The sequence below is a fragment of the Malaclemys terrapin genome, chromosome 11 (genome assembly GCF_027887155.1).
Source record: "Malaclemys terrapin pileata isolate rMalTer1 chromosome 11, rMalTer1.hap1, whole genome shotgun sequence".
Taxonomy (NCBI): Eukaryota; Metazoa; Chordata; order Testudines; family Emydidae; genus Malaclemys; species Malaclemys terrapin.
In genome coordinates this window covers 49,848,482-49,875,541 of record NC_071515.1, presented here as the reverse complement: position 1 = coordinate 49,875,541, position 27,060 = coordinate 49,848,482, and the positions used below count along the sequence as shown (strand labels likewise).

The window sequence follows — 27,060 nt, the reverse complement described above, 5'->3', positions numbered from 1 at the left end:
TAGCATTGCTTGCTATGGGAAAGGGGGCCCAGCAGTTTGAAAGCACTGAAATGAATGTGGAAGAAGCAGAACCCCGCATGCCCCTAGGCTGCCTGCAAGCTGAATTCTGTTGCCCATGTGTGATGGCTTACTCACACCAAAGTGGCAGGCACTTCAGTATAAGGGGCAAAATGCTAACTTGTACAGAAAGAACATGTGGTATGTACTATGAATTGCCTGTTTCACTGCGAAAGAGTGCTCCCTTTGTTCTCTGAAATGTATCTTTTAAAATACTACCCTCCCTTTTTCTCCTCCAGCAGGTGCAAATGTTTCAACGCGGCCCCTATCTACTCCGTCCCAGAGGCTGGTCCCGATTAGGAGGCGGAAAAAACTAACTCGGGATGACATGTTCGCCGAGCTCAGGCAGTCCTCCCATACTGATAGGGCCCAGCTGAATGCATGGAGGCAAACAATTGCAGAGTCCCGTAAAGCATTACAGGAACACGATGAGAGCAGGCAGGACTCTATGGTCAAGCTCATGGGGGAGAAAACTGACATGCTCCGCTGTATGGTGGATCTAATGCGGGAAAGGCAGCAAGACCATAGCCTGCCGCTGCAGCCCCTGTATAACCGCCCTCCCTCCTCCCCAAGCTCCATAGCCTCCTCACCCAGATGCCCAAGAACACGAGGAGGGAGGCTATGGGGACCCACACACACAACCCTGGAGGATCACCCAAGTAGCAGAAAGTTGGCATATGTGAACTTTTGATTTGGTTTCTGGACTTGTCCTTCCCTCCTCCTCCACCCCCCAACCCAATACCCCCCCTCCCCTGGTCTACCTTCTGATTTCTCTCAATGTGTTGTGCAACAAATAATAAAGAGGGGTTTTTAAACAATTGTGACTTTATTTCCTTTCAGGACCAACAACATGGAAAAATTAGCTAGCGATGCAAGAGCAAGAGAGCAGAGTTTGCGGCGGAAGCTGTGCGGCTCAGTTCATGATGGCCAAAAAATGGCAGGGAATTGTTGCATTCTGTAGCTTCCATGGGAGCCCAGGAACGACAACATGGAAAAAATAGCTAGTGATGCAAGAGCGGGAGAGCAGAGTTTGCAGCGGAAGCTGTGCTGTTCGGTTCATGGTGGCCAAAAAAAAGGTAGGAAATGGTTAGATAAAAGAGTAGATAGAAAGACGAAAGTACATGCGAGTTGGCTTCATAGTACCAGGAGACAGGCGGTGCACCGTACTGCACCGTCTGCTGGCAGTATGGCGTCTGCCATAGCTTTCACAGAGGGAGGAGCGAGGGACAACACACACCCAGAAACACCCGCGAGAATGTTTTTGCCCCATCATGCACTGGCGGGGACTGCGGGAACTGTGGAATAGCTTCCCACAGTTCACCGCTCCAACATTCGATGCTAGCCTCGGTACTGTGGACTCACTCTGCCGAATTCACGCGCTTTAGTGGAGACACACAACACCAAATGTATAAAATTGCTTCCGAAAATTCAAATAGAATAAGTTTGAATTAATTTCGTACTGTAGACATACCCTCAGTGACACAGAAACTCAGGATTTTCCTTCTACTCTATTTGTACAGAATTCCTGTTTACCTTGAACAAAGAGGGCAAAGATACAGCTATGTCCCAACTCCTTAGCTCTCAGTAGCTACACTGAGACTCTTTCTCAAGCGCACAGTGCCAATTCCAGTTTGTCCTTTGTGTGTTATCCCAGCTACAAACACTAAGGGTACATCTACACTACAGGGGGGAGTCGATTTAAGATACGCAAATTCAGCTATGTGAATAGCGTAGCTGAATTCGACGTATCGCAGCCGACTTACCCCGCTGTGAGGACGGCGGCAAAATCAACTTCTGCGGCTTTCTGTCGGCGGCACTTACTCCCACCTCCGCTGGTGGAGTAAGAGCGCCGATTTGGGGATTGATTGTCGTGTCCCGACGGGACGCGATAAATCAATCCCCAAGAGGTCGATTTCTACTCGCCGATTCAGGCGGGTAGTGTAGACCTAGCCTAAGAGCATGATACATTTCTAACTGAAGTCACTCTGAGTCTTTCCTCAGTTCCTCAATGTGAGTTAAAGGTGCAACTCAGGGTTGCTCTTCAACCAGGAGACCAGATGTCCACCCAAAACTCATATTGAGCTGGAGGCACCGTGTCTGCTATTGTCGTTGTATACAAAAGAGAATGCCCACAATCAGCCAACATGTATGAAAAGAACACCAGCAGGCTGCAGAGTGAAGCCAGTATTTGGACAGATAGCTGGGCAGGATGTGACTGCAGTAGCTAGCCCATTCTTGTGCTTTGTCACATTAGTATTGAAATGAAACATCAACTTAATTTCATTATCATCTTTGTTATAACAACTGTTTTAAATCATATATATGCATATAACATTTGTTTTAATAACACCATCAAGTACAGAGTGTTGTTACCTTTCAAATATATTCCTATTTCCTTCTATAGATGAGGCCACTTTCCATAAACGCATTTGGCTTTTCAATATAAATTGGAACTGATTAAAGACCTTGATGTCAACATCCATTCCTTGGCTCATGTAGTTGTACCATGGAATATTGTAATCCTCTGTGAGAGAGAATTCAAGCCAACAGGTGATCTTGTTTACCCTGTAGAATAATGGGATTAAGCAGTGTACGTCAGTCATTCCTGTAGACCAGGATGCTGCCTCCAGCAGTGTTTGAGACCTGGTGCTTCAGAGAAAAATATAATTAATCAAGCCAGGGTAATTTCTTCTTGACCTATAGGCAATCACCTTGACCCTGAATTTTGCCTTACCTTACTGAGATGCAATACCTTAGATACCATGGGAGTTGCTGTAAGGTCACCTCCTCTCTTGAGGCCCTTCTGACAGAAAAATCACTGTGTCTTTAACTCCAAATTTACTTCCCTGCATGGGTTTAAATCTGATCCTTAACACTATTTTAATGTACCAATGATCTGGATTTAATTATTTAATTTGTCCCTACAATGGCAGCTGTCTCACATCAAGGAATGCTGTGCAAATACCTGGAACATTTGTATTGCCAAGCAGGAAAACCAGAGGATAGAGTTTACAGAGGGAATGTTTGACCACACCAACACCAGCAGTGCATTTGTCATGACACATAATGTGAAGGCAAAGTTTAAAAAAAATGCAGAGGGTATACCACCATTCACAGTGAATGAGTCATTCATTGCCCAACTGGAATGTGCAAGTGAAGTGCCCAATTATTGGAAAACACACGTACTATTCTAGATTACAATGGTAAACATTTCCTCTTGAGTTATAGTAATTAAGCCCCTACTCTTGCCAGGTGCTGAGTGCCCCCTGAGAGGTGCTGGGAACTGAGAGTCTCCAGCACTTCAGACAATTCCGTGCCAAAACAGTAACAAAATTATAACTATCATCTAAGGCCCCAACTGGGCAAACAGATCCACTAGCATGTACCCTCCAGCTTTGTGGAGCGTGGCTCAGATGCATGGGTCTCCTGTAGTGGAGCTAATGACAGAAGCAGGACCTAGATCTGCAGTGTGCACTGTAATTCTCAGAGATCATTTGTTTTTTTCTAACTTTATGTTGTGTATCACTTTTCAAATGTCTGTGTTATTGTCCCAAATATGAACAGTTGCAGAGCCATAGTACCTCTGGCTTCGGAATATTAATGTAGAGCTCATGCAGTGCCTGATTCAGAAAAGTGCTGCGCACCTGCAACTCACTTTAATTTTAGTGGGATCATTTAGCACTTCTCGGAATAAGTCTCAAAAAGGAAGTGGACAGACAGTCCTCAAAAATAAGATCATCTATATTATTTATCCACAAAACAAGATGCAAAGAGGCCAATATCACATTTTCCCGCCAGTGTTTCTCACACTCCCTGTGCTCAAGGGCCCTCCCTTCACTTGCTGGATTTTTCCATTTATAACAGCAACACTGGGGGGAAACGTCCTTTTTTGTTTTTATTTCCATGTCCCTGAGAGAAGGCAAATAAACAGCATTGTACAGCGCTGCAGCTCTTAATGCCAGTTTCACTGCTTAAATGTGATTTTTCTTGCCAATATTTTCTCTTTACTTTACAGCCAAGGAATAAAATGCCTGTGTGAGCCATCTCCCTCTCCAAATTTCACCCTTTGTGAGTCCGAATGCTGCAGATCATGTGGATATGACTCACCCAACAAAGATGTGACCTTGTAAACAGAATTCACCCCCTGACCTTTGCAATATCTGCACCCCACCGTGATGTCCAATTTCCTTAAGTACGAAGACAGCTTTTTCATAGTGGAAATGGCAAATATTAGCCCTTTGAGCAAAATCATGACTCAGAGCAATTTTTTTGGAAGGGGGAGAAGAGGGGAAAAGACCAGGTTTGGAGTGAAATCAAATTTCCATGTGTGCTCGTGTGTGGGATGAGTGGGATGGGGAGCATATGGAAGTTTATCCATGTGTGAAAAACCTGTTTATTCATCTGTATCTGTGATATATGTTTTTATATTCCAGCTGCGAGCTCTACAAGTATAGTGCCTTCTCCAAATTGCACTATGGATTTCTAAAAATGTTCTTATGAAAAAATGTTGATGAAAGAAAAATAGAAGAAGTGGCAATATGGTCACTCAATGAGTGCAGCGAATATTCCACATTTAAGATGTGCACAGCCATAATCTATGCACTTCTGAAATCTCTTTGAAGTCCTGTTCCAAAAATAATACAAAGTAGGTATGAAAGAAACACAAAATGGAAGATGAGGACTAGTGTCACTATGAGGACTGAGTTACGGCTGTTTGGTTGATCTTAACTGTGCATTTCCATGCAGAAAATATTTGTATATTGCTTCCTCTGTTTCTAAAGGTTGTTTTTTGCTAACTACAATGATCTTTGATGGGTTTTTTATAACTTTTTAAAAACTGATAGGTACTCTTAGCCTTGATTCCATTTTAACTATAGGGGCCAGTCCTGAAAACTCTTAAGAATATGCATAGCTTTACTCATATGAGGTAGTCCCATTGAAATCAAGATAGGCCAGGCAGATCTGAGAAAAAGTTTTCCCTTAAAAAGGAAAGGGTTGGGAAAATATCAGAACTGCAGCATCTTGAAAGCTCATTCTAGTCTTCAAAAGGTAAACACAGACATTTGGGATTATTAACCCTCAAAAAGAGATTGATTTGATTCCATCTTGGTTTTTCTGGTTTCTGTTACTTCCCACGTGCATTTTTACTGTTTGGCTGCCCCACCCCACCCCCCCCACCTTTTTTTTTCCCCCTCGTGTGTTTCTTTTTAATTTCCTTCTCTGTTGCTACTGAATCTTGTTGGGTTTCCAGAAATGTATTGCTTTTAAATTATTTGTTAATACCGGTATTAGAAGGATCTACAAATATTGGCCAATGCAAGATTTTCACTTTTTCACTTTAAGAACTGTATCCTGAATTTCCTAAATGATAAGTAGCATTTTTGTGTTGGCTGGTAAATTTTCATGAGAATTTTGCAAGGCTGTATGATTAGCTTTTTACAGAGGAACTTTAGAGGGGACTAGAAAGCCATTCTGTTGCTCCATTGCTTGTTGTCAAGGGCCTCTTGACAAGGGGCCACATTCTACATGCTTCCCCACCCCCAAAGTCTGAGTAAGCAGGATGTTCAGGATGTATAATCAAGACTGCACACAAGGATTACACCAAATCCAGAAGCTGCTTCACTGCTCTGCTGCCACTAGTATAACAAGTGTACTGTAGTAGGTAGTCACTGAAGCCCCTGTATGTCCTTATTGGGAGGACAGGGTTAAGTGTGGAAAACCAAGTAGCAGTGAGTAGATCCATTGGTAGATCCATATTAGGAAAAACTATTTCACTAGGATGGTGGTGAAGCACTGGAATGGGTTACCTAGGGAGGTGGTGGAATCTCCTTCCTTAGAGGTTTTTAAGGTCAGGCTTGACAAAGCCCTGGCTGGGATGATTTAGTTGGTGTTGGTCCTGCTTTGAGCAGGGGGTTGGACTAGATGACCACCTGAGGTCCCTTCCAATCTATGATTCTATGAAATCTGAGATGACTCCTTCCATCAATGGTTGGGCTAATAAGATTTCCAGATTGTTATTAGTTCTGTTAGTGCCAATCTGAAAATAGAACCAAGTACAAATTAATGGAGATCTCCCATCTCCTAGAACTGGAAGGGACCTTGAAAGGTCATCGAGTCCAGCCCCCTGCCTTCACTAGCAGGACCAAGTACTGATTTTTGCCCCAGATCCCTAAGTGGCCCCCTCAAGGATTGAACTCACAACCCTGGGTTTAGCAGGCCAATGCTCAAACCACTGAGCTATCCCTCCCCCCCAAGGAATACAAGGAATACAGTGGCACATGGTCACCACACAGTAACACCATAATTACAGGATTTCCCTCTCCCTCCTGTCAGATTGTTGGTACATCTGCCTGCACTTGGCAAAAGTCAGTTTGCAGAGTTTTCTTGGAGTCGGGCCTCCTGTTAAGAGTCTTTAGCTTGACTGGTTAGAGTCATGAGTAGGGTTACCATGATTGAAATCATAGGTGCCTATTCCTTGGGTGCTCCGGGGCTGGAGCACCCACCAGGGAAAAATGGTGGGTGCTGATCACCCACCAGCAGCCTCCCTATGAGCTGCCCCCAGCCCGCACCCAGAGCCTCCTGCCCACCGGCAGGCCCCATGGATCAATGCCTGCCCCTCCCTACTCGTGCCTACCACCCTCCACAATCAGCTGTTTCGCAGCATGCAGGAGGCTGGAAGGGAGGGGAGAGGAGCAAGGATGCAGCGCGCTTGGGGGAGGGGTGGAACTGGGTGGGAAGAGATGGAACGGGGTGGGGATGTGGTCTTGGGGGAAGGGGGGTTGTGGGGGTGGGGCCTGGGACAGAGCCAGGGGTCAAGCACCTCCCCAGCACTTTGGAAAGTTGGCACCTGTAATTGAAATGCAAAAAAAAAAAAAGGCACCCCTCTGAAAGCAAGGCTGCCATAACCCGAACCACAAGGCAACTCTTTAACCCTCCCGCAAGAGCCACTTATAGTATCTAGAGAGATAACAACAGATAGATAAGATTGATAACATTGCACGTCTCCTCACTTTCGCATTACTCAAACCCTCTCACACAGACACATACACGGTGTGCTTGTGTGTCAGTGGGCAGACAGCTGCTGTATTTTCAACAGTTTTGATCTGTTATCACCTAAACTGCAGAAGTGGGAACACTTCAGCGTCTTTAGCTGCACACAGAAAGTTTTAACAGTAGATATCCCAGTGTGTTGTGATAATAATGTGAATCTTTAGATGCATGTAAAAAAAGATTAAATTATTTTCCTGGCAACTGGCAAATACATAAAAACACCTGCCCAGGCCAGTCAAATACCAGGCAGGTAGTAACCCTGGTCACTAGTGAATGTGTATTATAAGTGCCAACAGCTCAGAGGCCAAAGGGGACATTTCCCTCTCTCCCCAACTGTCAGACAGAAGGAATCAACAATATATTTCGTTTGCCCCAAGTTTGAACCATTGCTGGCAGGGAGATATTGTCATTCCGGCCCCAAAAGCAAGCTCCCTCTCTTCCTCCCCGGGCTCCCTAACAGGTGATGAACAGAGATTAGAGCTCCTCCTACCACCTTAAAGGTAACATAGTGCCACATCCAGCCAGGAGAGGGAACCGGAGGTACAAGACCAGCATCCTTGTTTCTTGCAGCACTAGCAGGAACGTGGGAGCAGGCGCATCCTCTCCTCACAGGCCTGGAGCACATGGAAGGACGCGGAGGGCAAATATTAGCCCTTTCTCCCCCCATGGTATGGCGGGGTAGGGAAAAAGTTACTAGTGGGAGAGAGTCAAACATATCCTACTGGGGAGACTGGATGCGAAGTGGAGTGGGGAAGACATAACATGGTGGTGACACAGATAGAGGATACAGAATGCTGTGGAGGAGACCAGGGGTTCCAGACCATGTGAATGCGGGGTGACAGCACTGGGGGAACAGGACATAGAGCACTAGGGGGACACAGCACAGTTGCACCAATGGGATCTGCGTTCTAGTATGTGGATATGTTTGTGTTCAGGTGCTTTTGCTCATCTTTTTTCTTCTCTTGCTGTGTTATTTATACTGCCCTACCAAATTCACGGCCATGAAAAACATGTCACGGACTGTGAAATCTGGTCTTTTGTGTGTTTTTATCCCATATACCTCTACCCCAATATAACGCTGTCCTCAGAAGCCAAAAAATCTTACCGCGTTATAGGTGAAACCGCGTTATATCAAACTTGCTTTGATCCGCCAGAGTGCACAGCCCCACCCCCCCAGAGCACTGCTTTACCGCGTTATATCTGAATTCGTGTTATACTGGGTCGCGTTATATCAGGGTAGAGGTGTACAATACAGATTTCCCCGGGGAGACCAGTGTTTCTCAAACTGGGGTCCTGACCCAAAAGGAAGTTGCAGGGGGGGTCACAAGGTTATTTTTGGGTGGGGAGTTCACAGTATTGCAACCCTTATTTCTGTGCTGCCTTCAGAGATGGGCAGCCAGAGAGCGGCAGCTGTTGCCCAGGCACCCAGCTCTGAAGGCAGCACCCGTCAGCAGTAGTGCAGAAGTAAGGGTGGCAATACCATAGCATGCCACACTTACTTCTGCACTGATACTTCAGAGCTGGATGGCTGGAGAGTGGTGGCTGCTGACTGAGGGCCCAGCTCTGTAGGCAGCAGCGCACAAGTAAGGGTGGCAATACCATGCCCTGCCATCCTTCCCTCTGCAGTGCTGCTGGTAGCGGCTCTACATTCAGAGCTGGGCTCCCAGCCAGCAACCGCCACTCTTCAGCTGCCCAACTCTGAAGGCAGCACCACCTCTAGCAGCAGGTCAGAAGTAAGGGTAAGAGTAGTGCAACACCTGCCCTCCCGCCCAATAACCTTGTGACCCACCCACCCCCCACAGCTCCTTTTTGGGTCAGGATCCCTACAATTACAACATGGTGAAATTTCAGATTTAAATAACTGAAATCATGAAATTTACAATTTTTTAAATCCTATGACTGTGAAATAGACCAAAATGGACCGTGAATTTGGTAGGACCCTAGTTATTTAGGATTCCTTGTTTATGCAAAAGTAAAAAAAAAAAAAAGCCATTTTTAAACCACATGTTCCCATGTCTACAGTTAGAGAACTTTAAATGCTCCTCCGCTCCCTTCGGCTTTTCCTTATAGAACTATACCATACCAAATCAAGACCCTGTATACTGTCATGGCACAGAACTCCAAGGGACAAATTCTGCTCTCAGTCCACCTCATTAAGCCCTATTGATTACAGTGAGGTTGCCTCCCTGTAACTGATGTTGGTATTGTAAAATTGGATCAAACAGCCAAATGCGCTCCTCTAATATGTACTGCAAAGAAGAGCAAATGTGTGCTAAATATGTGGAATCTAGCCAAATCTAGCAACAAAAGATGAACAGTTACCCCTCCCGGTGTTGTCATCTCCTCCTTTGTTCTCTTTTAAATTTAGATCCTGATTCAGCATGTGCGGCAGTGTTCTTCCTCATCTACAGGGATGCTTTCCTGCATTGAGCCTTTGATCATAGGCTTTTTGGGGCAGTGAATCCAACTTCTGCACCGTAAAGTGTAATGTACATTTATGGTGCTCTACAGGTATTAATGGACAGCGCTGTGGGGTGGGGAGTTCCTGGGGTATTATGGGATAGTCTCCAGGGTGAGCAGACCTACAGAGCAGCTTCTTTGCATGACTTGGTTCCTTGGGAACCTGGCAGTGAATTCACCAATATTTAGGCTGTTCAGAACAAGAAGTTAATGCTGGTGTAAACCACAGCACTGCACCTCCTACTTCACCCTCAACCCTAGTCTGGCTAAAGGGTCTGGGAGAATACAGTCCTAGGGTGGAAGCTAGTGGCAACCTGGCTGTGGTGTGAGCTATGCTGCTGTACAGTGACAGCATGGGTTACCTAGGGAGGTGGTGGAATCCTTGAAGGTTTTTAAGGTCAGGCTTGACAAAGCCCTGGCTGGGATGATTTAGTTGGGATTAGGTCCTGCTTTGAGCAGGGGGTTAGACTAGATGATCTCCTGAGGTCCCTTCCAACCCTGATATTCTATGATTCTATGATTGGGCGCAGCATGGAGAGGAAAGCACAATGCATGGATGTCCTGAGATCTATGGATCCTTGACCAGTCTGAAGTTAGTGGGACACACACCCAGTCCCCCCAAACGACCACTAGCTTTTCCCCCACACTGACCCCCAAGAAAAGAATGTGATGGGTTTTCAGTGGTATGAAAGCTGTGGAGCTTTTGTCTTTGTTTTCCCCTGGATGCATCTTTGTGCAGGGACAAGGAAAATTTGGCTCATTCTGCTTAAAGTGCGTGTCCATTTTTTTCCCCTTCACTTCCTTGGACCCTATATAGAACAGCTCTGTTCACTCTGCAGCTAGCTACACCCCACAATTCAAGTATATGAACAAGAAGTTTCCAAGTTTTAAGCTAATCCATTTACTTCAAGTATATCTGCCATCTGCAGTGTAGCAGGAGAAATACAAATACTCACCAAAACACTGCAGTTATACTTCTAATTATTATCCTTTTGTTATCTATTCCTAATTAAGATAGACTGTGGTCAGATGCTGAATTTTTGCTACATTATCTAAATGAGACACTGAGCTATATTTATCCATTGATTTAGAGTTACACTGCAGATACATTTTGTCCTTTTAATTTATTATTTACTTAAGGTGAGCCAGTGCAGTATTAACAGTACCTTAGACAAGAAGAGTTAATGAAGGGTTAACTTTCAATACTCTAAGAAAGTGTTAGGAAACAGGAACTAATGTATTGCCTCTGGACAGGTTGCTGTATAACTGGTTAATAAACAAAAGAACTCGGAAGGTAAGAGCTGCACAAAAAGTTTTCTGGGTAATGGACTGAAGTAGTTTCCTTATGTGAGGAGGTGTTGAGTTACAGCAGGACGAATGAGAGCTGGGTGGAGAGAAAAAAACATCTGATCTGCAACCTTTCCCTTCTCGTAGGGCAACGTGTATAATAGTTAAACAAGAAAAGCAATGGGAATATAACGTGGAACTTCTACTTGTTGTTTCTTCAGTGACCTAACGCCTGTGTTTACTGTAGATGAAATGAAATGCTGCTGGATTAATCACGAAAAGCTGAGGAGATGCAGATGCCCCGCTGTAAAATGCCACGCAGGCAACGACTGACAGGCAACAGGATCTGAGGTTTCCCCTGGATCACTAGTCAGACGTGTTCCAGGGAGCGGGGACTGCTGGCTCACTAAGGTAAGAGGCCCTGGGGGGGCAAGCACAATAAAGAAGACAAACAAACTTTTAAAGATGAACAAGATCCGGAAGCTTTTCCGAGGTAGTGGGAGAGCTCTCGCATTTATATTTGTTGCCTCTGTCATTTGGTTGATCTTTGACATGGCAGCACTCAAGCTTTCATTCAGTGAGATCAACACCAAGGTTCTGAAAGATGAGATGATCAGGAGGGAAAGGGAAAGATTCAAAGTTTGGCGAAACTTAGAAAAGACCCCTGAAAGCTCCAGAAGGGAACCAAAACCTCCCCCGAAAGGCTTTGAAAGGGGGAGATTTAGTAAAGAGAAATATAGAAATATAGAAGAGAAAGTGGTAGAGGCTGAAAATGAAATTGACAAACAGAATGAAAAGAGAACAGCAAAACCAACAGAAAAGAGAAGCATGGCCTATAAGAAAATGATTGTGCCACTTGGGACATTCTCAGTGAAACTGCTGAGCCCCTATCCCTCTGTTCCCATGGAAAAGAAAGAGAGAAAAAAGCATGTAAAGACTGTAAACTCCACTGACCTGCTGAGAACAAAGCAAACTGTTCCCAAAAGGCTTCAGCAGACCCCATTAGCTGCAGCAACAGGGAGATCAGTTGTCAAATTACCACACAGCACAGCTACTGTAAGAAACAAAGTTGCACAGAAAGAGAACCAACCTGTAACTAAGGGCATTGAGGGAAATTTAAAAATTGGGATTACAGAGAAAATCTCTTTGGCTGGATTAAAACAGGAATTGCAAACAGAGGCAAACCCCAAGGAACCTCAGAACAAACCCCCAGTACCAGATTTGCCAATTCCTAGGCAAATCGTCTCTGTAAAGCAAAACAGGATCGGGATGAAAGCAATAGATGGCACCGAACACAAAACAAACAGGAGTTTGGATGTACCTGTCAGCAAGCTGGCTGCTGCAAACAGTGCCGAGAAAAAGGGATTGTCCACAAAGCCAACAGGACTGGGAAAGATGCCAAAGGAAGACGAAACAAAAGCTGCTCATGAAAAGAAACTAACTTTCTCTGAAAATCAGTTTGTCATTATTAGTAAAGAAGGGATAAAAATCAACATCCCAGCAACCCAGAATCTGGTAGCTGATTCTAACGGAAATTTTACAATAAGATTGAACATGAGAAAAGAACAGCAATTGATTAGCAACAAAAGTGAGGATGCCCCTAACATGAACTCTGTAACCAAGACTGCTGAGCTTAATGGTCTAACTAAGAAAGCAATTTTGACAGATGGTCCAGAGCTAACAAAAGTTCACGTCAGGTTAGATGATAAGGAGCAATTAAGGAAAAGAAATCGAAGCAGCTATACGGTCCACTTTACAAGGGACACTGGAATGCACAAAGTCTTAACAATTGATGTAACACTTTCCCCAAGAGATCCCAAAGCTCCCGGTCAGTTTGGGCATCCTGCTGCAGTCCCTGATGATAAGCAAGAAGAGGCAAAAAGTAGATGGAAGGAAGGAAACTTCAATGTCTATCTGAGTGATTTGATCCCTGTAGACCGAGCCATTGATGACACAAGGCCTGCTGGGTAAGATCTGTTTCCCCCTGCATAAATTATCTCAGAAAAGTTTGAATTATGTATTGATCAAAGGATTTGATCATGATATGCATTCTGGAATGCTTTTAACCTGTACATAAATGGCCCATAACTTCAAATAGTCAAGTGCTCTTTCAAAACTGCATTGCACTGTCATTAGCCCCATGAAAAGTATCAATGAAATATCTCTATATTTTCAGCTAATGGACTGATCACAGAGTAGATAAAATTTTCAGAGGCACCTAAGGGAGTTAGGAGACTCTATCCTATTTTAGAAGAGACTTAGGCACAAAGAAACATGCATCCTATTGACTTTCAGTGTGTTTAAGTCACTTTTAAAAATAAGACTTAAGCTCCTAAGTCACTTGAGCACATTGGAAAATGTTACCCAGTTTATCTGGTGTAATATCCAACATTTAAGGGCATCATAAGCAAAATGAAATACTTTTGGCATATGGATGTTTGGTTCCCAAGTGAATTCTGTCACATAATTGGTCTAAGCACAGGGCTGGTAACTGGTCGCTCATGAGGGCACATCCTTGCTCTGATATTGCCTCCCTGTCTGATTTTTTTTATTTTCCTCAGTTTCCCAACATATATGTTGGCGGTAATATTTTATGCTCAGCTATTACAAGCACCTTGTAAGGATTAGTTAGCTGATATTTCTACCATGCTTTGAAGATGAAAACTAATATGTAAGTGCTAACAAGTATGATTATTAAATAGCATTGTGCATACTGTACTTGACATATTGTTTGAGATATCCACTAGGTAATGCACCCTTGCCTAGGATCTAAACAACCACTGAGTGGCACTCTTAGTTTCGTGAAAGACGCCTTGGAGCTCACTTTCTTGGTTATAGCCCGGGGCAGTTCTGAAAGACAGAAGTTTGTGCATTTCAGGTTTAAATGCCTGCACGGTGTGAAAATGTAGATTTTTGTTTTTAAAATTGTTGGCGGTGAAACCGAACATTTCCTTGAAATTTGCAGATGCTCCTGTAAATTTAATTTTTGTGCTCCAGATGCAAAAGTCCATGGTCCAAATACAGATGTGGTGTGTAAGATATTCATATGCTGGTCAGTAGGTGTGACAGAGTCTAACTGAATATAAGGGAGCCTGACTTAGTGAATTGTAAGATACACATAGAGGACCTGGAAGAAGGTGCAAATTAAAGTTGGGGACTTAATTTAATCTGCTGTATACTTTTTTACATCTCCCTATTAGCTGCTTTTCTCACTGCAACCTTCTCGCCTAGTCTCTTGGTTATTGTTCATCACATTTCATACTCCTGGGGGAATTCTGTACCACTGCGCAGGTGGAGAATTACATAATGTCCTTTACAGCTTTCCCCCTGCGGAATAATTGATTCTGAGGGTGAGGTGAAGGGAAGGTGCAATTATACCTTTTGCCCACCAGGGGCTGATGTGGCACCAGAAGAGAGGGCTGCTGGCTCATAGGCTGGAGCAACCAGCTGTGGAGAGGGAGGGGGCAAAGGCTGCTTTCATCACAATTCCCTGCCCACAGGGCTGCTGGAGGGGTCACACATACTGGGGTTCAGAAGGGCTAGCAGGGGGACAGACTGGGGCAGGAGCACAGGAGCTAGTGGGGTAGCAACATTGAGCCTGGGGATGAATGGGTGTGGGGATACAGGGCCACATGGGGACAGGGGCAACTATGCTTGGCTGAGTGAGGGTGCAGGGACACATAAAGACAGAGGGAAGTTGGGTACAGGGCCACATGAGGACATGTGCTTATATGCATGGCTGAATGGGAGTGCAGGGATACATGGGGACAGGGCAGATGTGCCTGACTAGGAGATGCTAGTGGTCAGCCAGGGTCTACATAGGGGAGGCTCCCCAACTCCCTAACAATCCCCCCCACCAAAAAAACTGTTCTATACTTCTCTGTCCCCCTCCCAAGAACCTTCCAGGTTCACTCCCAGGCTCCTTCCCTCTCCCTCAGCTTCTCCATTACCCCTAACTCCCCCAAGCCTTTGCACTGCTTCTGAGGGGTGCAGGAAAGACATTTCTGTATTGTAGTTTTAAATGAATTATTACTCAAAATCCTGTATTAATATGCCTAGTAAGGAATCTATTTGTCAAAAAACATTTCCTGAATCTTTTTTGTTGTCTGTATTGTTACAGACATACTTGCTGGAAGGTATTCTGAAATAAATTACCAAAATAATTGAAACTGGCATGATTATATTGTGTTATTTTGACAAATAAAATATGCAGAATTTTAAAATATTGTGCACAGAATTTTTAACTTTTTGGTGTAAAATTTTAGGCGCAGAATTCCCCCAGAAGTAAAACTGCATTACATTTAGACTCCCTGAGCTCTAGCCTGCTGCAACTTCATGTGCTCACTGATTTCAGTGGCAGTTGCATGCATTTATAGCAGGATCCACTACCCCTCCCGAGTGTTACTTACAGCACTTTACACATAAGTTCTGAAGTTGGCTCCATGATCAAAGGTGAATTACTACAATGTGTAAAGTACCTTTGAAGTGATGAGACACTGGGAAAAACTATGATTGTTCTCCACTATGTATTCCACAGCAAGGCAGAGAAACTACAAGTGATATGAAGCAAACAAAGAGCAAAGAGGCAACACTCATGTTTCATAGAACCAAGTTTTGTCTTGAAATAGTAAAGTGTCACCTGAAGGAAACAAAAGACCCACAGAGACCAAAGGATATTCTCCTTCCAGTATTATCAGTGCATGTAACTGGTTTATTATAGAACTGTAAGATACTTAGGTGATGAGTCAGAGCTCCCGGTAAGGCTAGAAAATGGGCATCTACCTTGTTATCACAGAAAACACCATAGCTAAACATGGGAGTGTTGTAGGCAACATAGCACCTAGGCAAACTGCCCATCTGATATTACAGCGTAGTATGCTATCTGAAAAGATACAAAAACCAGACTTGGCTACATGGAAAGTTGGCTGGAATATTTTCATTGTGCTGGAAGCTTTTTCATTGGGCAAAGATTTCTTCTTTGTTTAACTCATGGAGTATGCAGTTCCCAAGTTAAAATTTCCCATTAACAGACCCTGTATTCTGCAAAGCTTTCTAACTAGTGGTGTCTGATGTTGGGATAATAATTTGGATGGAAAAAGAAGATGCAACCAAGCGCAAAAGTGTGTACCAACTGGGATAGGCCAGTTGCTAATTAAAAATCCATAACCGCTTAAGTGGATGCCTTTTTTTCGATCCACATCAGCCAGAGCCAATCCAAATTCTTTGCTCACTGTCCATTGACAAGGAAGCAATACTGCATATCCAGTTTTCAAAAGCTCGCAGTGCAATTAATGTATTAGAGAATCTGTTTGATAAAATTGCCATTTTTTCTCTCACATCTCCTAATCTTTCCCGTGTACACCTCAGCTCCCCTTTTAAGCCGTGCCTCAGTACTAAGCTAGTGAACTGAACCCCAGTAACCAGGCAGGCTTTAGGAACTTGTTCCATCAGTGTCTTATGCCTTTCTAGCCCTTAACACAAAAATAAAAACTCACTGAGGACCAAATCCACCCAGGTGCAGAAGTACAGGACCAGCACAGGAATGGAAAAGATCCCAAAAATCTATGCAAAGAGAGATCTGGAATACACACAGTGGGATGGCCAGTGGATTTGCAAATGAAGTCCTGGACAAAACCCATTTGTGGGATTTGGCTAGCAGACAATGGATACTACTGCACACAGGGGTCATAGAAGGACTGCAAAATGGGTCTCCATCTTCTCTGAACCTGGTGGGCATGATTCCAATCCCCTTCCCCTAACTACCATTGTAGTTCCTCTGTGCACAGCTATTTACCTGGGCTTTGCTCATTAACCTGGATTTGATCCTGAGCATGCCCGACCCATAACAACCTCGCTTGGTAGAAGAGCATTATTTCCTACATGCCACTCTGCATCTTGGCAACCAGGTATCCGTGCTAGCAAAGTCATGCATCTCAGACAGCATTCTAGCAGCAAAAGAAGATATTTTAGGGCACCAACAGTCTTTAATCATCTGGAGGTGTCACTAGACACTCTTTTGTCAATGCAGATGCGTGCTCTGACTCCATTGTACTCTCAAACTCATGAATCAAGAGAACTGAGGTAACATTTTCAGAAGTGCCCAAGTGACTTAGGCTGCTAGAGCCTACTGACTTTGAATGTGTCTTAGGCTTCTAACTCACTTAGACACTTTAGAAAATTTTACCCCAAGCTAGGAAGCAGACGCAGGTCACCCTCATGGAAATACAGAGACTTATCACTAGGGTGTCAGACCTTGGAGCCATGTTGATTAAAACTGTCATTTAAGGTGGGTTGTTCAGAAGTGTTCACAGTTGGCTTCTCTCTGTTGCTATCTAAGTCAATGGTGAGCTGACTTCAAGGAAAGCAGAGTCAGTTCAACGCTGAGCACTTTTGAAAGTCCCACCTTTAAGCAACATCGTTTGGCTCCTTTCATTTAGTTGTCATGTATACATACACATTAATTTCAAAATTTCCCTCAGCTAGTGTATCAATAGAAGGAAGAATGGACCCACTGGTCCCTGTGCAGGGAACGTATCCCTTTTCCTTCAGGCAAGAAAAGAGACACTGATGCCATTCCTTAATTTAAGGTTGCTCCTAAGGATTGCTTTAGGGGCTGTTGCATCATCTACGGATTCATCTTTGCTAGAGGAATCCCCCACTACTTTCAAGATGCTTTGTGCTCCCTAAGAGGCTAGAAGAAGGCCCAGAGATCTGGACTAGTGATAATAAAATTAAGTAGTTAAATATGGATTTAATATGCTTTTTTATATGTTACTCTCCTATTACCACCACTTGCAGTCCATTGTGTCTTCATTGTAGGGCTACTTTTTCACCCCTTAAATCCTTCTTTATAGTGAAAGCTGTCACTCTCAGCATCTACCTTCTGCCTCTGCTGAGGTCACCAACAAAATCATCCATGTCACAAAGTTTTTTAAGAGCAGGGAAGGATTGCAAATTCTCTCCTGTATCAGAGGGGTAGCCGTGTTAGTCTGAATCTGTAAAAAGCAACAGAGGGTCCTGTGGCACCTTTGAGACTAACAGAAGTATAGGGAGCATAAGCTTTCGTGGGTAAGAACCTCACTTCTTCAGATGCAAGTAACGGAAATCTCCAGAGGCAGGTATAAATCAGTGTGGAGATAACGAGGTTAGTTCAATCAGGGAGGGTGAGGTGCTCTGCTAGCAGTTGAGGTGTGAACACCAAGGGAGGAGAAACTGCTTCTGTAGTTGGATAGCCATTCACAGTCTTTGTTTAATCCTGATCTGATGGTGTCAAATTTGCAAATGAACTGGAGCTCAGCAGTTTCTCTTTGGAGTCTGGTCCTGAAGTTTTTTTGCTGTAAGATGGCTACCTTTACATCTGCTATAGTGTGGCCAGGGAGGTTAAAGTGTTCTCCTACAGGTTTTTGTATATTGCCATTCCTGATATCTGACTTGTGTCCATTTATCCTCTTGCGTAGTGACTGTCCAGTTTGGCCAATGTACATAGCAGAGGGGCATTGCTGGCATATGATGGCATATATAACATTGGTGGACGTGCAGGTGAATGAGCCGGTGATGTTGTAGCTGATCTGGTTAGGTCCTGTGATGGTGAAATTGCTTATGCTCCCTATACTTCTGTTAGTCTCAAAGGTGCCACAGGACCCTCTGTTGCTTTTTACAAATTCTCTCCTCTCTCCCTGTGATAAATGCCTCTCCTGTGCTACATTCAGTAAGTGTTTTCCAGTGACTTTGAGAGTCCTGAACTTACTTCCAATCCAAAATCTCCTGCACTGCAGCAAGCTGTGTCATTGCTATATGCCAATGTGTTGATGGTTTCCAACTAAAACATATCAAATATCAATATTCCCTTCTGGCTGATCCAGTGATGATTGGTGTCCTAAGATGAACCCCCTGTAAGTTGATTACAAAATCATTCTCATGCTATAAAATGGGGAGGAAAGATACACTTAAAGGAATGCTAGAGAGGCTGATCTGGATTTTTCATATAGCCAGTGCTAGAAAAGAAATCAAAACTGCACTTGCAATTAGCGAGATACTTCTTTTTTATGGTTCACACTTCACTTTCTTTCTGAGATATGCAGATCTGAGAGCTGTATCTGAGCCAATAAAAGTATAATTTGATGGCTTATATTTCCAAATATAAGAAAAAATATGACTTTTCAAAATTATTCTGGCATGTAGTGCTCTGGTGCCTGCTTGTTTTTAAAGGGAAAGTATAAAAACAAATGGTGCTCTCTGTTTTATGTTCACCAAGAAGAGCATTATTCCTGTAGTATTCTCAATTAGCAGGTGGGTTGGTTGCTCTTCCTACATGTAAGAGGCCTATCCTAGAAGAAAAGAGATCAAACCTTTGTCAGGCTACATGTTATCAATAATAGAGAGCAAGCAAGCCCCAATAATGCTAAGGTATTCTAGGTGAAAAATAATATAATTCTGGGAAGAAGAGTTTGTCAGTAAGATGCTCTGTACTCCTCAAGATCCACTTGAAGATACCAGCGCTTAGGGAGTGAATGTCCCCTTAAGGCACATATCAAAGCAGTAGTTGAATTGCAAATAGAAGATGAGAAAAGCTGCTCATCGACCTTTTGTTCAAGCACTGAAGACCCAGACTTGACCCAGCCATCACATTTTGACTGTCATGGAATAAGATGACAAATTCATAGAAATTGGAGAAATTTTATCACTCCCTCAAATCTGCTGATTTCATCTTTCCCTGTTTGCTAGGCGAGTAGGCTACATTCAGACCCTCTGGATGGAATCTGTTGATGAGCATTCAGCATTCACAGGCTGAGCCGGCCAGGGGGCGGGGGGAGGGGGAATGAAGTTCATGTGAAAAGGAAAGGCCTACATATTTTGACAAAAGACAGCAAATGCTTGATGGTTTTAGATTCTGAGATTGTTTGAGAAATGGAACCTCAAAGATAGTTTTGTGTGTGTTGTGTGTGTACAGATTTAATTACAATATACCTCACGTCAATGCAATGTCATCCCACCCCCTTTGCGCCCTCAAGATTAATCCATTTTGGTCCCCTCAGTACAGTTACATTGGGTAAGTTTTCTTCTGCAGTTTTGTGTATTGTTACTGTACTATGAATAGTCCTTTTTGGAAGTGATTATTTCCCTGTACCATCACATGTACCATTGGATTTTTTTTCTTTTCAGCTGATTTACATGCCATTTGGAATGTCAAGGAATTCAGACGCTCTGTGAATCCTCAGCATTTCTCTCAGTCTTTCTCTTCCAGTTCAGTACAGCATTGTGCAAGTGCCAAGAAACTGATGCGCTGGAGAAATAGCAAGGCCACTGTGCCCACCCTGCTTGTTCTGACCAGGCAGCACTTTCTTAAACAGAAAAGTGGCGATACCAGTTCAGGCTGTAGACTGCATTTCTTTATGAGCAACTGGGGACTGTGCTTAGGGGAGAGACACAGCAAGAGAGAAATGAAGGCATGCCAGCAATAAGGCAGCTTGAGTTATAAGACAAGACAGGCCAGAAACAGGGCAGCATGAGCTATACAATACCGTGAGCAATAGAGGAAACATTAGGAACAAACACTGTAATAATGAGTACATTATTCTTGTTCTTAGGCCCTGATCCTGCAAAACCTGTAAGCACATATGAAACTTTGCTCACATGAGAAGTCAATTGCAATCAATAGGAACACTCCCATGAACAAAACTATGTATCTGCTTATCTGGGGGATCAGGGCCTTAGAGGATGGTTGTTCCTGAAAATGAGATAATTGAACAGTGGCTACTTTGCAGTAGATGCAGCAATAGATGTGAGGTGTTAAAATAGGCGTGGCACTCTGTAGGTGGGTAAGAAGTAGGGCTGTATGTGTGTGTGCACACATGTGAGTGAGAGAGAGGATATCCTTGGCCTCTCTGCTGAGACTGCCCCCACTACAAGTAGTGGTATATACATTATAAAAATCATCTAATGCACCTGAACGCTCATCTTTGTATCACTGGAATTGCCTTATTGGTGTTGTATCTTTATTATTCAGAATACTTCTACCCTCCCCCCCCTTATATATCTCCAAGCTAAACACAAAACAAGCAGCCTTTCAAAGTTTTACAGAAACTTACAGAAAATTAAATCCTCTGGTCTCGTGTACATTGAAAACATCACCTGATGGATGCTGTTCATTTGTATTGTTGACATTTTAGGTGTTCAGAACAACTGGTTCACAATGACCTTCCAACTACCACGATTATCATATGTTTTGTGGATGAAGTGTGGTCCACTCTTCTACGCTCCGTTCACAGTGTCCTCAATCGATCTCCTCCTCACCTGATTAAAGAGATTATTCTGGTGGATGACTTCAGCACAAAAGGTAGGTGAAGCTTCCTTTAAATTCAGGAAATGAATGTGTCCCAAGCAGGGCCGTCTCCAGCATTTCTGCCGCCCCAAGCAAAAAAAAAAAAAAAGTGTGTTTAGAATGCATTTAAACAAAACTAGGGTTACCATACATCCGGATTTTCCCAGACATGTCCGGCTTTTTGGTCGTCAAATCCCCATCCGGGGGGAAATTCCAAAAAGCCAGACATGTCTGGGAAAATAAGGACGTATGGTTAAAAAAAAAAAAAAAATGCCGCGATCGGCGGCGGCAGTTCAGCGGCGGGTCCTTCGGTCCTAGAGGGAGTGAGGGACCTGCTGCCCCCCGAATTGCCGCAGGTGCCGCCCCTCTCCCTTTTCCCTTTGCAATAGAAATGTCATGGGTGGTGGTAAAGTAAAGAGAGAACTGTGTTTTATGTGGCATTGTATTTCTAGGAGTGGCAGAAAAAGCAGAACTTCTAGTGTGTCCACAAAGTTTAAAAAATGCAGGCCAAGATTTTCACTTGGCTTTTGAAATGTAAACAATTGTTTCCTTTGGAAAAGCGAAAAAGGACATGTAAAATTCAGGAGCCAAATCCTAAGGCTCTTTCTCAGGCAAACTTATATAAACAGGAATTGCCACAGTGAATTAGTTCAGTGGTCAATTTAGTGCCATACCTATCTGTGACAGGGGCCAGCTCTAGATGCTTCAGAGGAAGGTGTCAAACTTCACTGCAGAAACTCTCACTGAAGCTCTCGCTCAGATTTCACGCTGTCTTTACTGAGGCAAAGATCTGTCCCAATATATTTAACCCACATACGCTTGGGATTGCTGCTTTCTCACATTTTATTCTTTCTGAGAATTTTATATAATAAAATCCACTCCTACCACAAAGTCAAACAAATATAAAGTGCCACATGAGAAATAATGACCTGCAATGCTGCATTCCTCACTCAATTTAAGACCAGATACATTGTTTAACTGTAGTAGTTAATATTAGCTGTTGGAATTCAACAGAAAATTTGCAAAGCACAGCAAAACACAGTCACCCTACGAAAACCAACTTGAGAGCCAGTTTTTTAATGGGAATTATGGTGTTTTAAAGGAGAAAATTCTGATTTTATAAGTTCTAAAGGAAATGTTAAGTATAAACTTCAATGGGGAATGCCAGAGGTCGGCAGGGGACCAATGTCACACAGGCTGGGATTTTCCAACTGTGCAGCAATAACTTAATTCTGCTGTCATTGACATTAATGAGAGTTTTACCATTCACCTGCAGAGTTTGGCTAATGCTGAATGCTTTCGAAAATCCCATCCATAGCATACATATTTTTGCCCTGTCCCTTCTGATTGGCTGTGTTCCAAACACATGATTCATACAAAGAGGCTTCCAAATAGTTTGGGGAGGGAGGAAACAGTGCTGTTAAAGGGCCTAAGCCAATGCTTGGGAATGTCTCCAACTGAAAAAAACTAGTGTGTTTCATAGATGGTTTAAAACTTAGTGAGAAGGAACTTTTTTCACTGCTTTGTTATGGCTTTAAAAAGACAAGCCAATCATTTGTAAGAATTGGCTAATTTCTCTCCTGTTTAGAATACCTCAAGGATAGCTTGGACAAATATATGTCACAGTTTCCAAAGGTTCGGCTCCTTCACCTCAAAGAAAGACACGGTTTAATACGAGCCAGACTAGCAGGGGCAGAGATTGCTAAAGGTAAGAGGAAAGTTATTCTTATTTGCCATTTTGGGCTTGTCTGAAAAGGAGATTTATATTACAAAAATGTAACCGTTTATTACTGTGCTGTATTATCATAGCATCTTGAACTAATATTAGAGAGAGCTGAATATTATTTGGCAAGTTTTGTCATTGTTTGGCAAAGAATTTAGCAAGTATTCGACCAGTTCGCTATGTTGTACTCTCGGCCCATCACATATTTGGAAAATAAAGGCAAAATTTGCAGGATACATTTATTGAACTTTTTTTCTACCAGCTCTAAGTAGCTGGGTGATTTGAAATTAGGCAGTAACAAGATAAAGGATTTGAGTAGGATTTGTGAAGTAAAACAACAATTTTACTGAGCAGCCAAAAAGCTGGCTCCTTTGAGCTATAGTGCGTTACTGTGAGGCTCTGTATTTTAGAAATGCTAACATCCTCTGTCTTTCCCTCACCTCACTTCTTGATGCTCACAGACCCATATCATTTTGTCATTAAAATGTCTGTATTGTCCTGCACCAATGATGTCATATACTTAATTTTCTACTAACAACCAGTTTTGTCTTGTATGTCTTAAGCTTGCCTTCATTGTTTTGTTGGCTAGGAACTTGTTTGGGTGGTAAGCAGAAAGAGGTGTATGTTTTTCTAAGGCTGTTTGAAGGGAACGTGTATTTGGGGTCATGGGTCCTACCTTTTCTTCCACTTTGCCCAGGAAGCATTTTCCCTCTTATATCGTGCATTGAGTTAGGGAAGACTGCCCCTTTCCAGACTTACATTCTAGTTTTGCCTTCTTTACTAGGAGGTGCACTTTTGAGTTCAAGGTTCTGTCCAAGTGCTCATACCCATTCTGGAGGACGCATGGAGGGGACATGTTGCAGTTGGAACCCACAGGAGAAATTATACCTCACTTAGCAAGAATTCCTCCTAGAGGCTTCTGGGAAGCACTCACTAAAGCAGCAGGGGCAGTTTGCTCCACATTCTGCATCTGACCAGCTCTGTCTGCCAGTTAAGATATGAAGCATGCTCCACCCACCTCATTGTCTCTTACCACTCATCTCAGATGATTAGCATCTACAAGGGTTTTAGGAGAGAGTAGGGAGAAGGGAGAGTCCTTCCCTGGGATTCTGGCTACCACCCTGGCACACATTCCCCTCCTGTCTATGCACGTGTGCGAAGGCTGGCCAGAATGTGGCATTTTGTGAGCAGGCAACACTCTTTGCAAAACAGTTGTCTGGAAATCATAACTGAGATCAAAATGTGTTCAGAATGAGTGCCATACTTGGTCTCTTCCTAGGTGGGTTCATAGGAGTAGAGTATTTTTGTTAGGGGCAGTAGTTGCTGGACATGGACTTTACTGAATGTATTTCATTCTCAGAAATGAAATAATCCCCTCTTGGTTCTGCCCTCTAGGTGATGTATTGACATTCTTAGATTCTCATGTGGAATGTAATGTAGGATGGTTGGAACCACTTCTGGAAAGAGTCCGTTTAAACAGAAAGAAAGTAGCGTGCCCAGTTATTGAAGTAATCAGTGACAAGGACATGAGGTAATTTCATTCTATGCCATATTTTACTTCCAGATCATAATACAAGCAACTTTCACAAAAAAACACTTACAAATGAAAAGTTTCAAAAATATTAATTATGGGAAGGCAAACTACTTAACCTGCCAATTACTTTTCACAAATTATTTCACTCAAAGAAGAAAAAATGTACATGAACAAATATTAAAATACATACAGCTACCTCAGTTACCACAATTTGCATTTACTGTTTGGTAGGTCATGAATGTTTAGTGCTCAAAAGAAGATACATGAAGAAATCTTTGAGATTTTTGCTTTAATTATATAGACAAGTTCATTTTCACTTATTCTTTTTGATTATGAGTCTGCTTTAAAACTTGATATTATAGCTTTCTTTTTCTGTGTTTAGTTACATGACAGTGGATAACTTTCAGCGTGGGATTTTTACCTGGCCAATGAATTTTGGATGGAGGCAGATTCCTCCAGAGGTCATTGAGAAAGATAAAATCAAGGAAACAGATATAATAAGGTAAGAGTATAAAATTAAGCATTTTGTGAGCAGAAATGCTCCTTCATCAGAGCTTCAAACTAGTCTTTTTTGGGCCAGAAGTTCCCCTTTTACATAAATGGGCAAAGAAAGGCCAACATCCAGAAAAATCTGTGCAATTAAGTTGTGTAGGAAGTTGCGCCACCTGATGTGTGCCAACCTGAGTCACAGAGAACACAGCAGGCATTGCTCAAAATCCCATGAGCCGTAAATATTCTGCTGGACGCTGCGTGGCCTCAAGGCCTTCAGCATAACAGGCAAGGTATTACAGTCCTGGCATAGCCAGAGATAAAGGTCATGTACTAGAACAAGCACACTGCAGCAGCAGCAAATGGTCCCTTTATGTCAGAAGCCACACAAGCTTTTGCAATTAGGTGCACGTAAGATCAAAAGAACTGGGCTGATTTTGCACTTATCAGCCATAAATCATGTTGGGTTTGTTGTCAGCACTTGAAGTTAAGGGGTGCCACTCGCTTTTTCCTTTGGTGTAGGAGGAGGGAGGTGATGAATCAGGGTTGCAGCAGGGTGGGCTGAGAGGTGATGAGGGGCATGATAGAATGGACCTTCACTCTACCCAATCCCCCACTAGCATAAGGACACAGAGGGACCTCGCACCAGCAAATAGACTAGATCAGCTCCCAGTAGCTCTGACTTGTACCAGGGCTGGACAGTGCAGGATCAGAGAGCCATAACTGGTTCCTACATCTCATTCCCCTTGACTGTGTTCAAAAGTAAATGGGTGATGTGGAGAATCCAGCCCAGACTGTTTTAGGAGATACCATACGGAGTAAGTGGTCTTTGTCTCTGATTCCTTCCATCTTCCTAGTGACTGTCTCTCCTATACAATTTTGTTTGCATAGGATGAGAATCATCTGTATGGTGGCCTTTCCGGTTTATATTCATTCTTTTTGTATTACCTTGCTACTTATCTCATGAGTCTACTTTGCACCACTGATTAAAGCATTTGGCCTCTAGTCTCTAACAGGAAAAAAACCTCTAGAAATTTAATCTAAAATTTGAGCCCAAGATGATATTTCAGTTCCGCTGGCACCAACCTGGACAGACAGACAAACAGACAGACAAAACTGATATCAGAAAATTACCTTAGTGGTTCATTAAAATTTTCAGCTTCTGTTCAGCCACTTTGCCAAAGCGTACTGTACTTTCTTCTAACCAAGGCTTTGCCCCGTGTTTACTTTCCATCACATGCTTTTTTAAACATTAGTATCCATTTTGTTAGTGTGCTTGCCAGTCTACAGCGAGGTAACACACATGGTGCTCTCACTGTCACTTGGTTAACTTCAGATTTTAAACAGTGTGGTTTTGCTTATTTTCATATCCAATGGGTCTCTTCATTTCTTCAAACTGATCTGTTTGCTATCTCTGTTCATTAACTATCTAGTGTCTGCTTAGTTTCCATTTCTGTATGTGCAAATTAACATAGGGTGTTACACTTAGCACCTGTCACAGGACAGCTAGGAGTCCATGATTTCCAGGCTATTCCTGTGTACGGGTGCTGTGTCAGGTGCATTTTTATTGTCCCACAGAATAACAATGTAAGGTCTGTGGTTCATTCCTAGGTGTCCCGTAATGGCAGGTGGATTATTTTCTATTGATAAGAAGTATTTTTTTGAACTTGGAACGTATGATCCTGGTCTGGATGTTTGGGGAGGTGAAAATATGGAACTTTCGTTCAAGGTATGCTGCTTTCCTAAATAGTAATAATGTTACTGAATGTTTCTTTCAGTCAATTTGAATTCTTGTAGCCTTTAAATGCTCTGAATTTATCTCTGAATTTCATTGAGGCCCCAATTCAGATTCTTCAGTGCTTTGCTGAACCAGCAAAGCACTGCCTCTTAAGCAGTTAAAGATGAACTTTGAACCCTCCTGATTTAAACAGTAACTCTTGCATTCAAGTTTGTTGCAAAAAGGAACAGCTTTGAAACCGGAGGCTCTCCTCCCCTTTCCAAAGATTGTTGTGGAAATTATTTCCTTTTTGGCCTGGAACACGGGCCTCAAGCTTTGCTCGTCATTTATTTATGATTTTTTGCTAATACAAGCCAGGTGTAGAATTATTGTTCAACTCAGCAATGCTCGGAGGATTGTTT

At 43.0% G+C, this 27,060-nt stretch overlaps 1 protein-coding gene and 1 long non-coding RNA gene across 2 annotated transcripts in view; both read left to right on the top strand.

The window, feature by feature from the left end:
• The first annotated feature begins 829 nt into the window (after positions 1 to 829).
• Positions 830 to 4,802, top strand: LOC128845384 (uncharacterized). The gene is made up of 3 exons (XR_008446651.1): positions 830 to 1,133; positions 4,073 to 4,249; positions 4,491 to 4,802. It is a non-coding gene; the product is annotated as an uncharacterized LOC128845384 (long non-coding RNA).
• Positions 4,803 to 9,577: 4,775 nt separating this feature from the next.
• The window catches only part of GALNT5 (polypeptide N-acetylgalactosaminyltransferase 5), a 36,318-nt gene continuing 18,835 nt past the window's right edge, over positions 9,578 to 27,060 (top strand). The window contains exons 1-7 of the mRNA XM_054044018.1: positions 9,578 to 9,618; positions 11,102 to 12,821; positions 21,024 to 21,190; positions 22,764 to 22,883; positions 24,294 to 24,429; positions 24,815 to 24,934; positions 26,533 to 26,650. Coding sequence (XP_053899993.1) covers positions 11,320 to 12,821; positions 21,024 to 21,190; positions 22,764 to 22,883; positions 24,294 to 24,429; positions 24,815 to 24,934; positions 26,533 to 26,650 — 2,163 coding nt within the window. The 5' untranslated portion in view covers positions 9,578 to 9,618; positions 11,102 to 11,319. The remainder of the gene's footprint in view (positions 9,619 to 11,101; positions 12,822 to 21,023; positions 21,191 to 22,763; positions 22,884 to 24,293; positions 24,430 to 24,814; positions 24,935 to 26,532; positions 26,651 to 27,060) is intronic.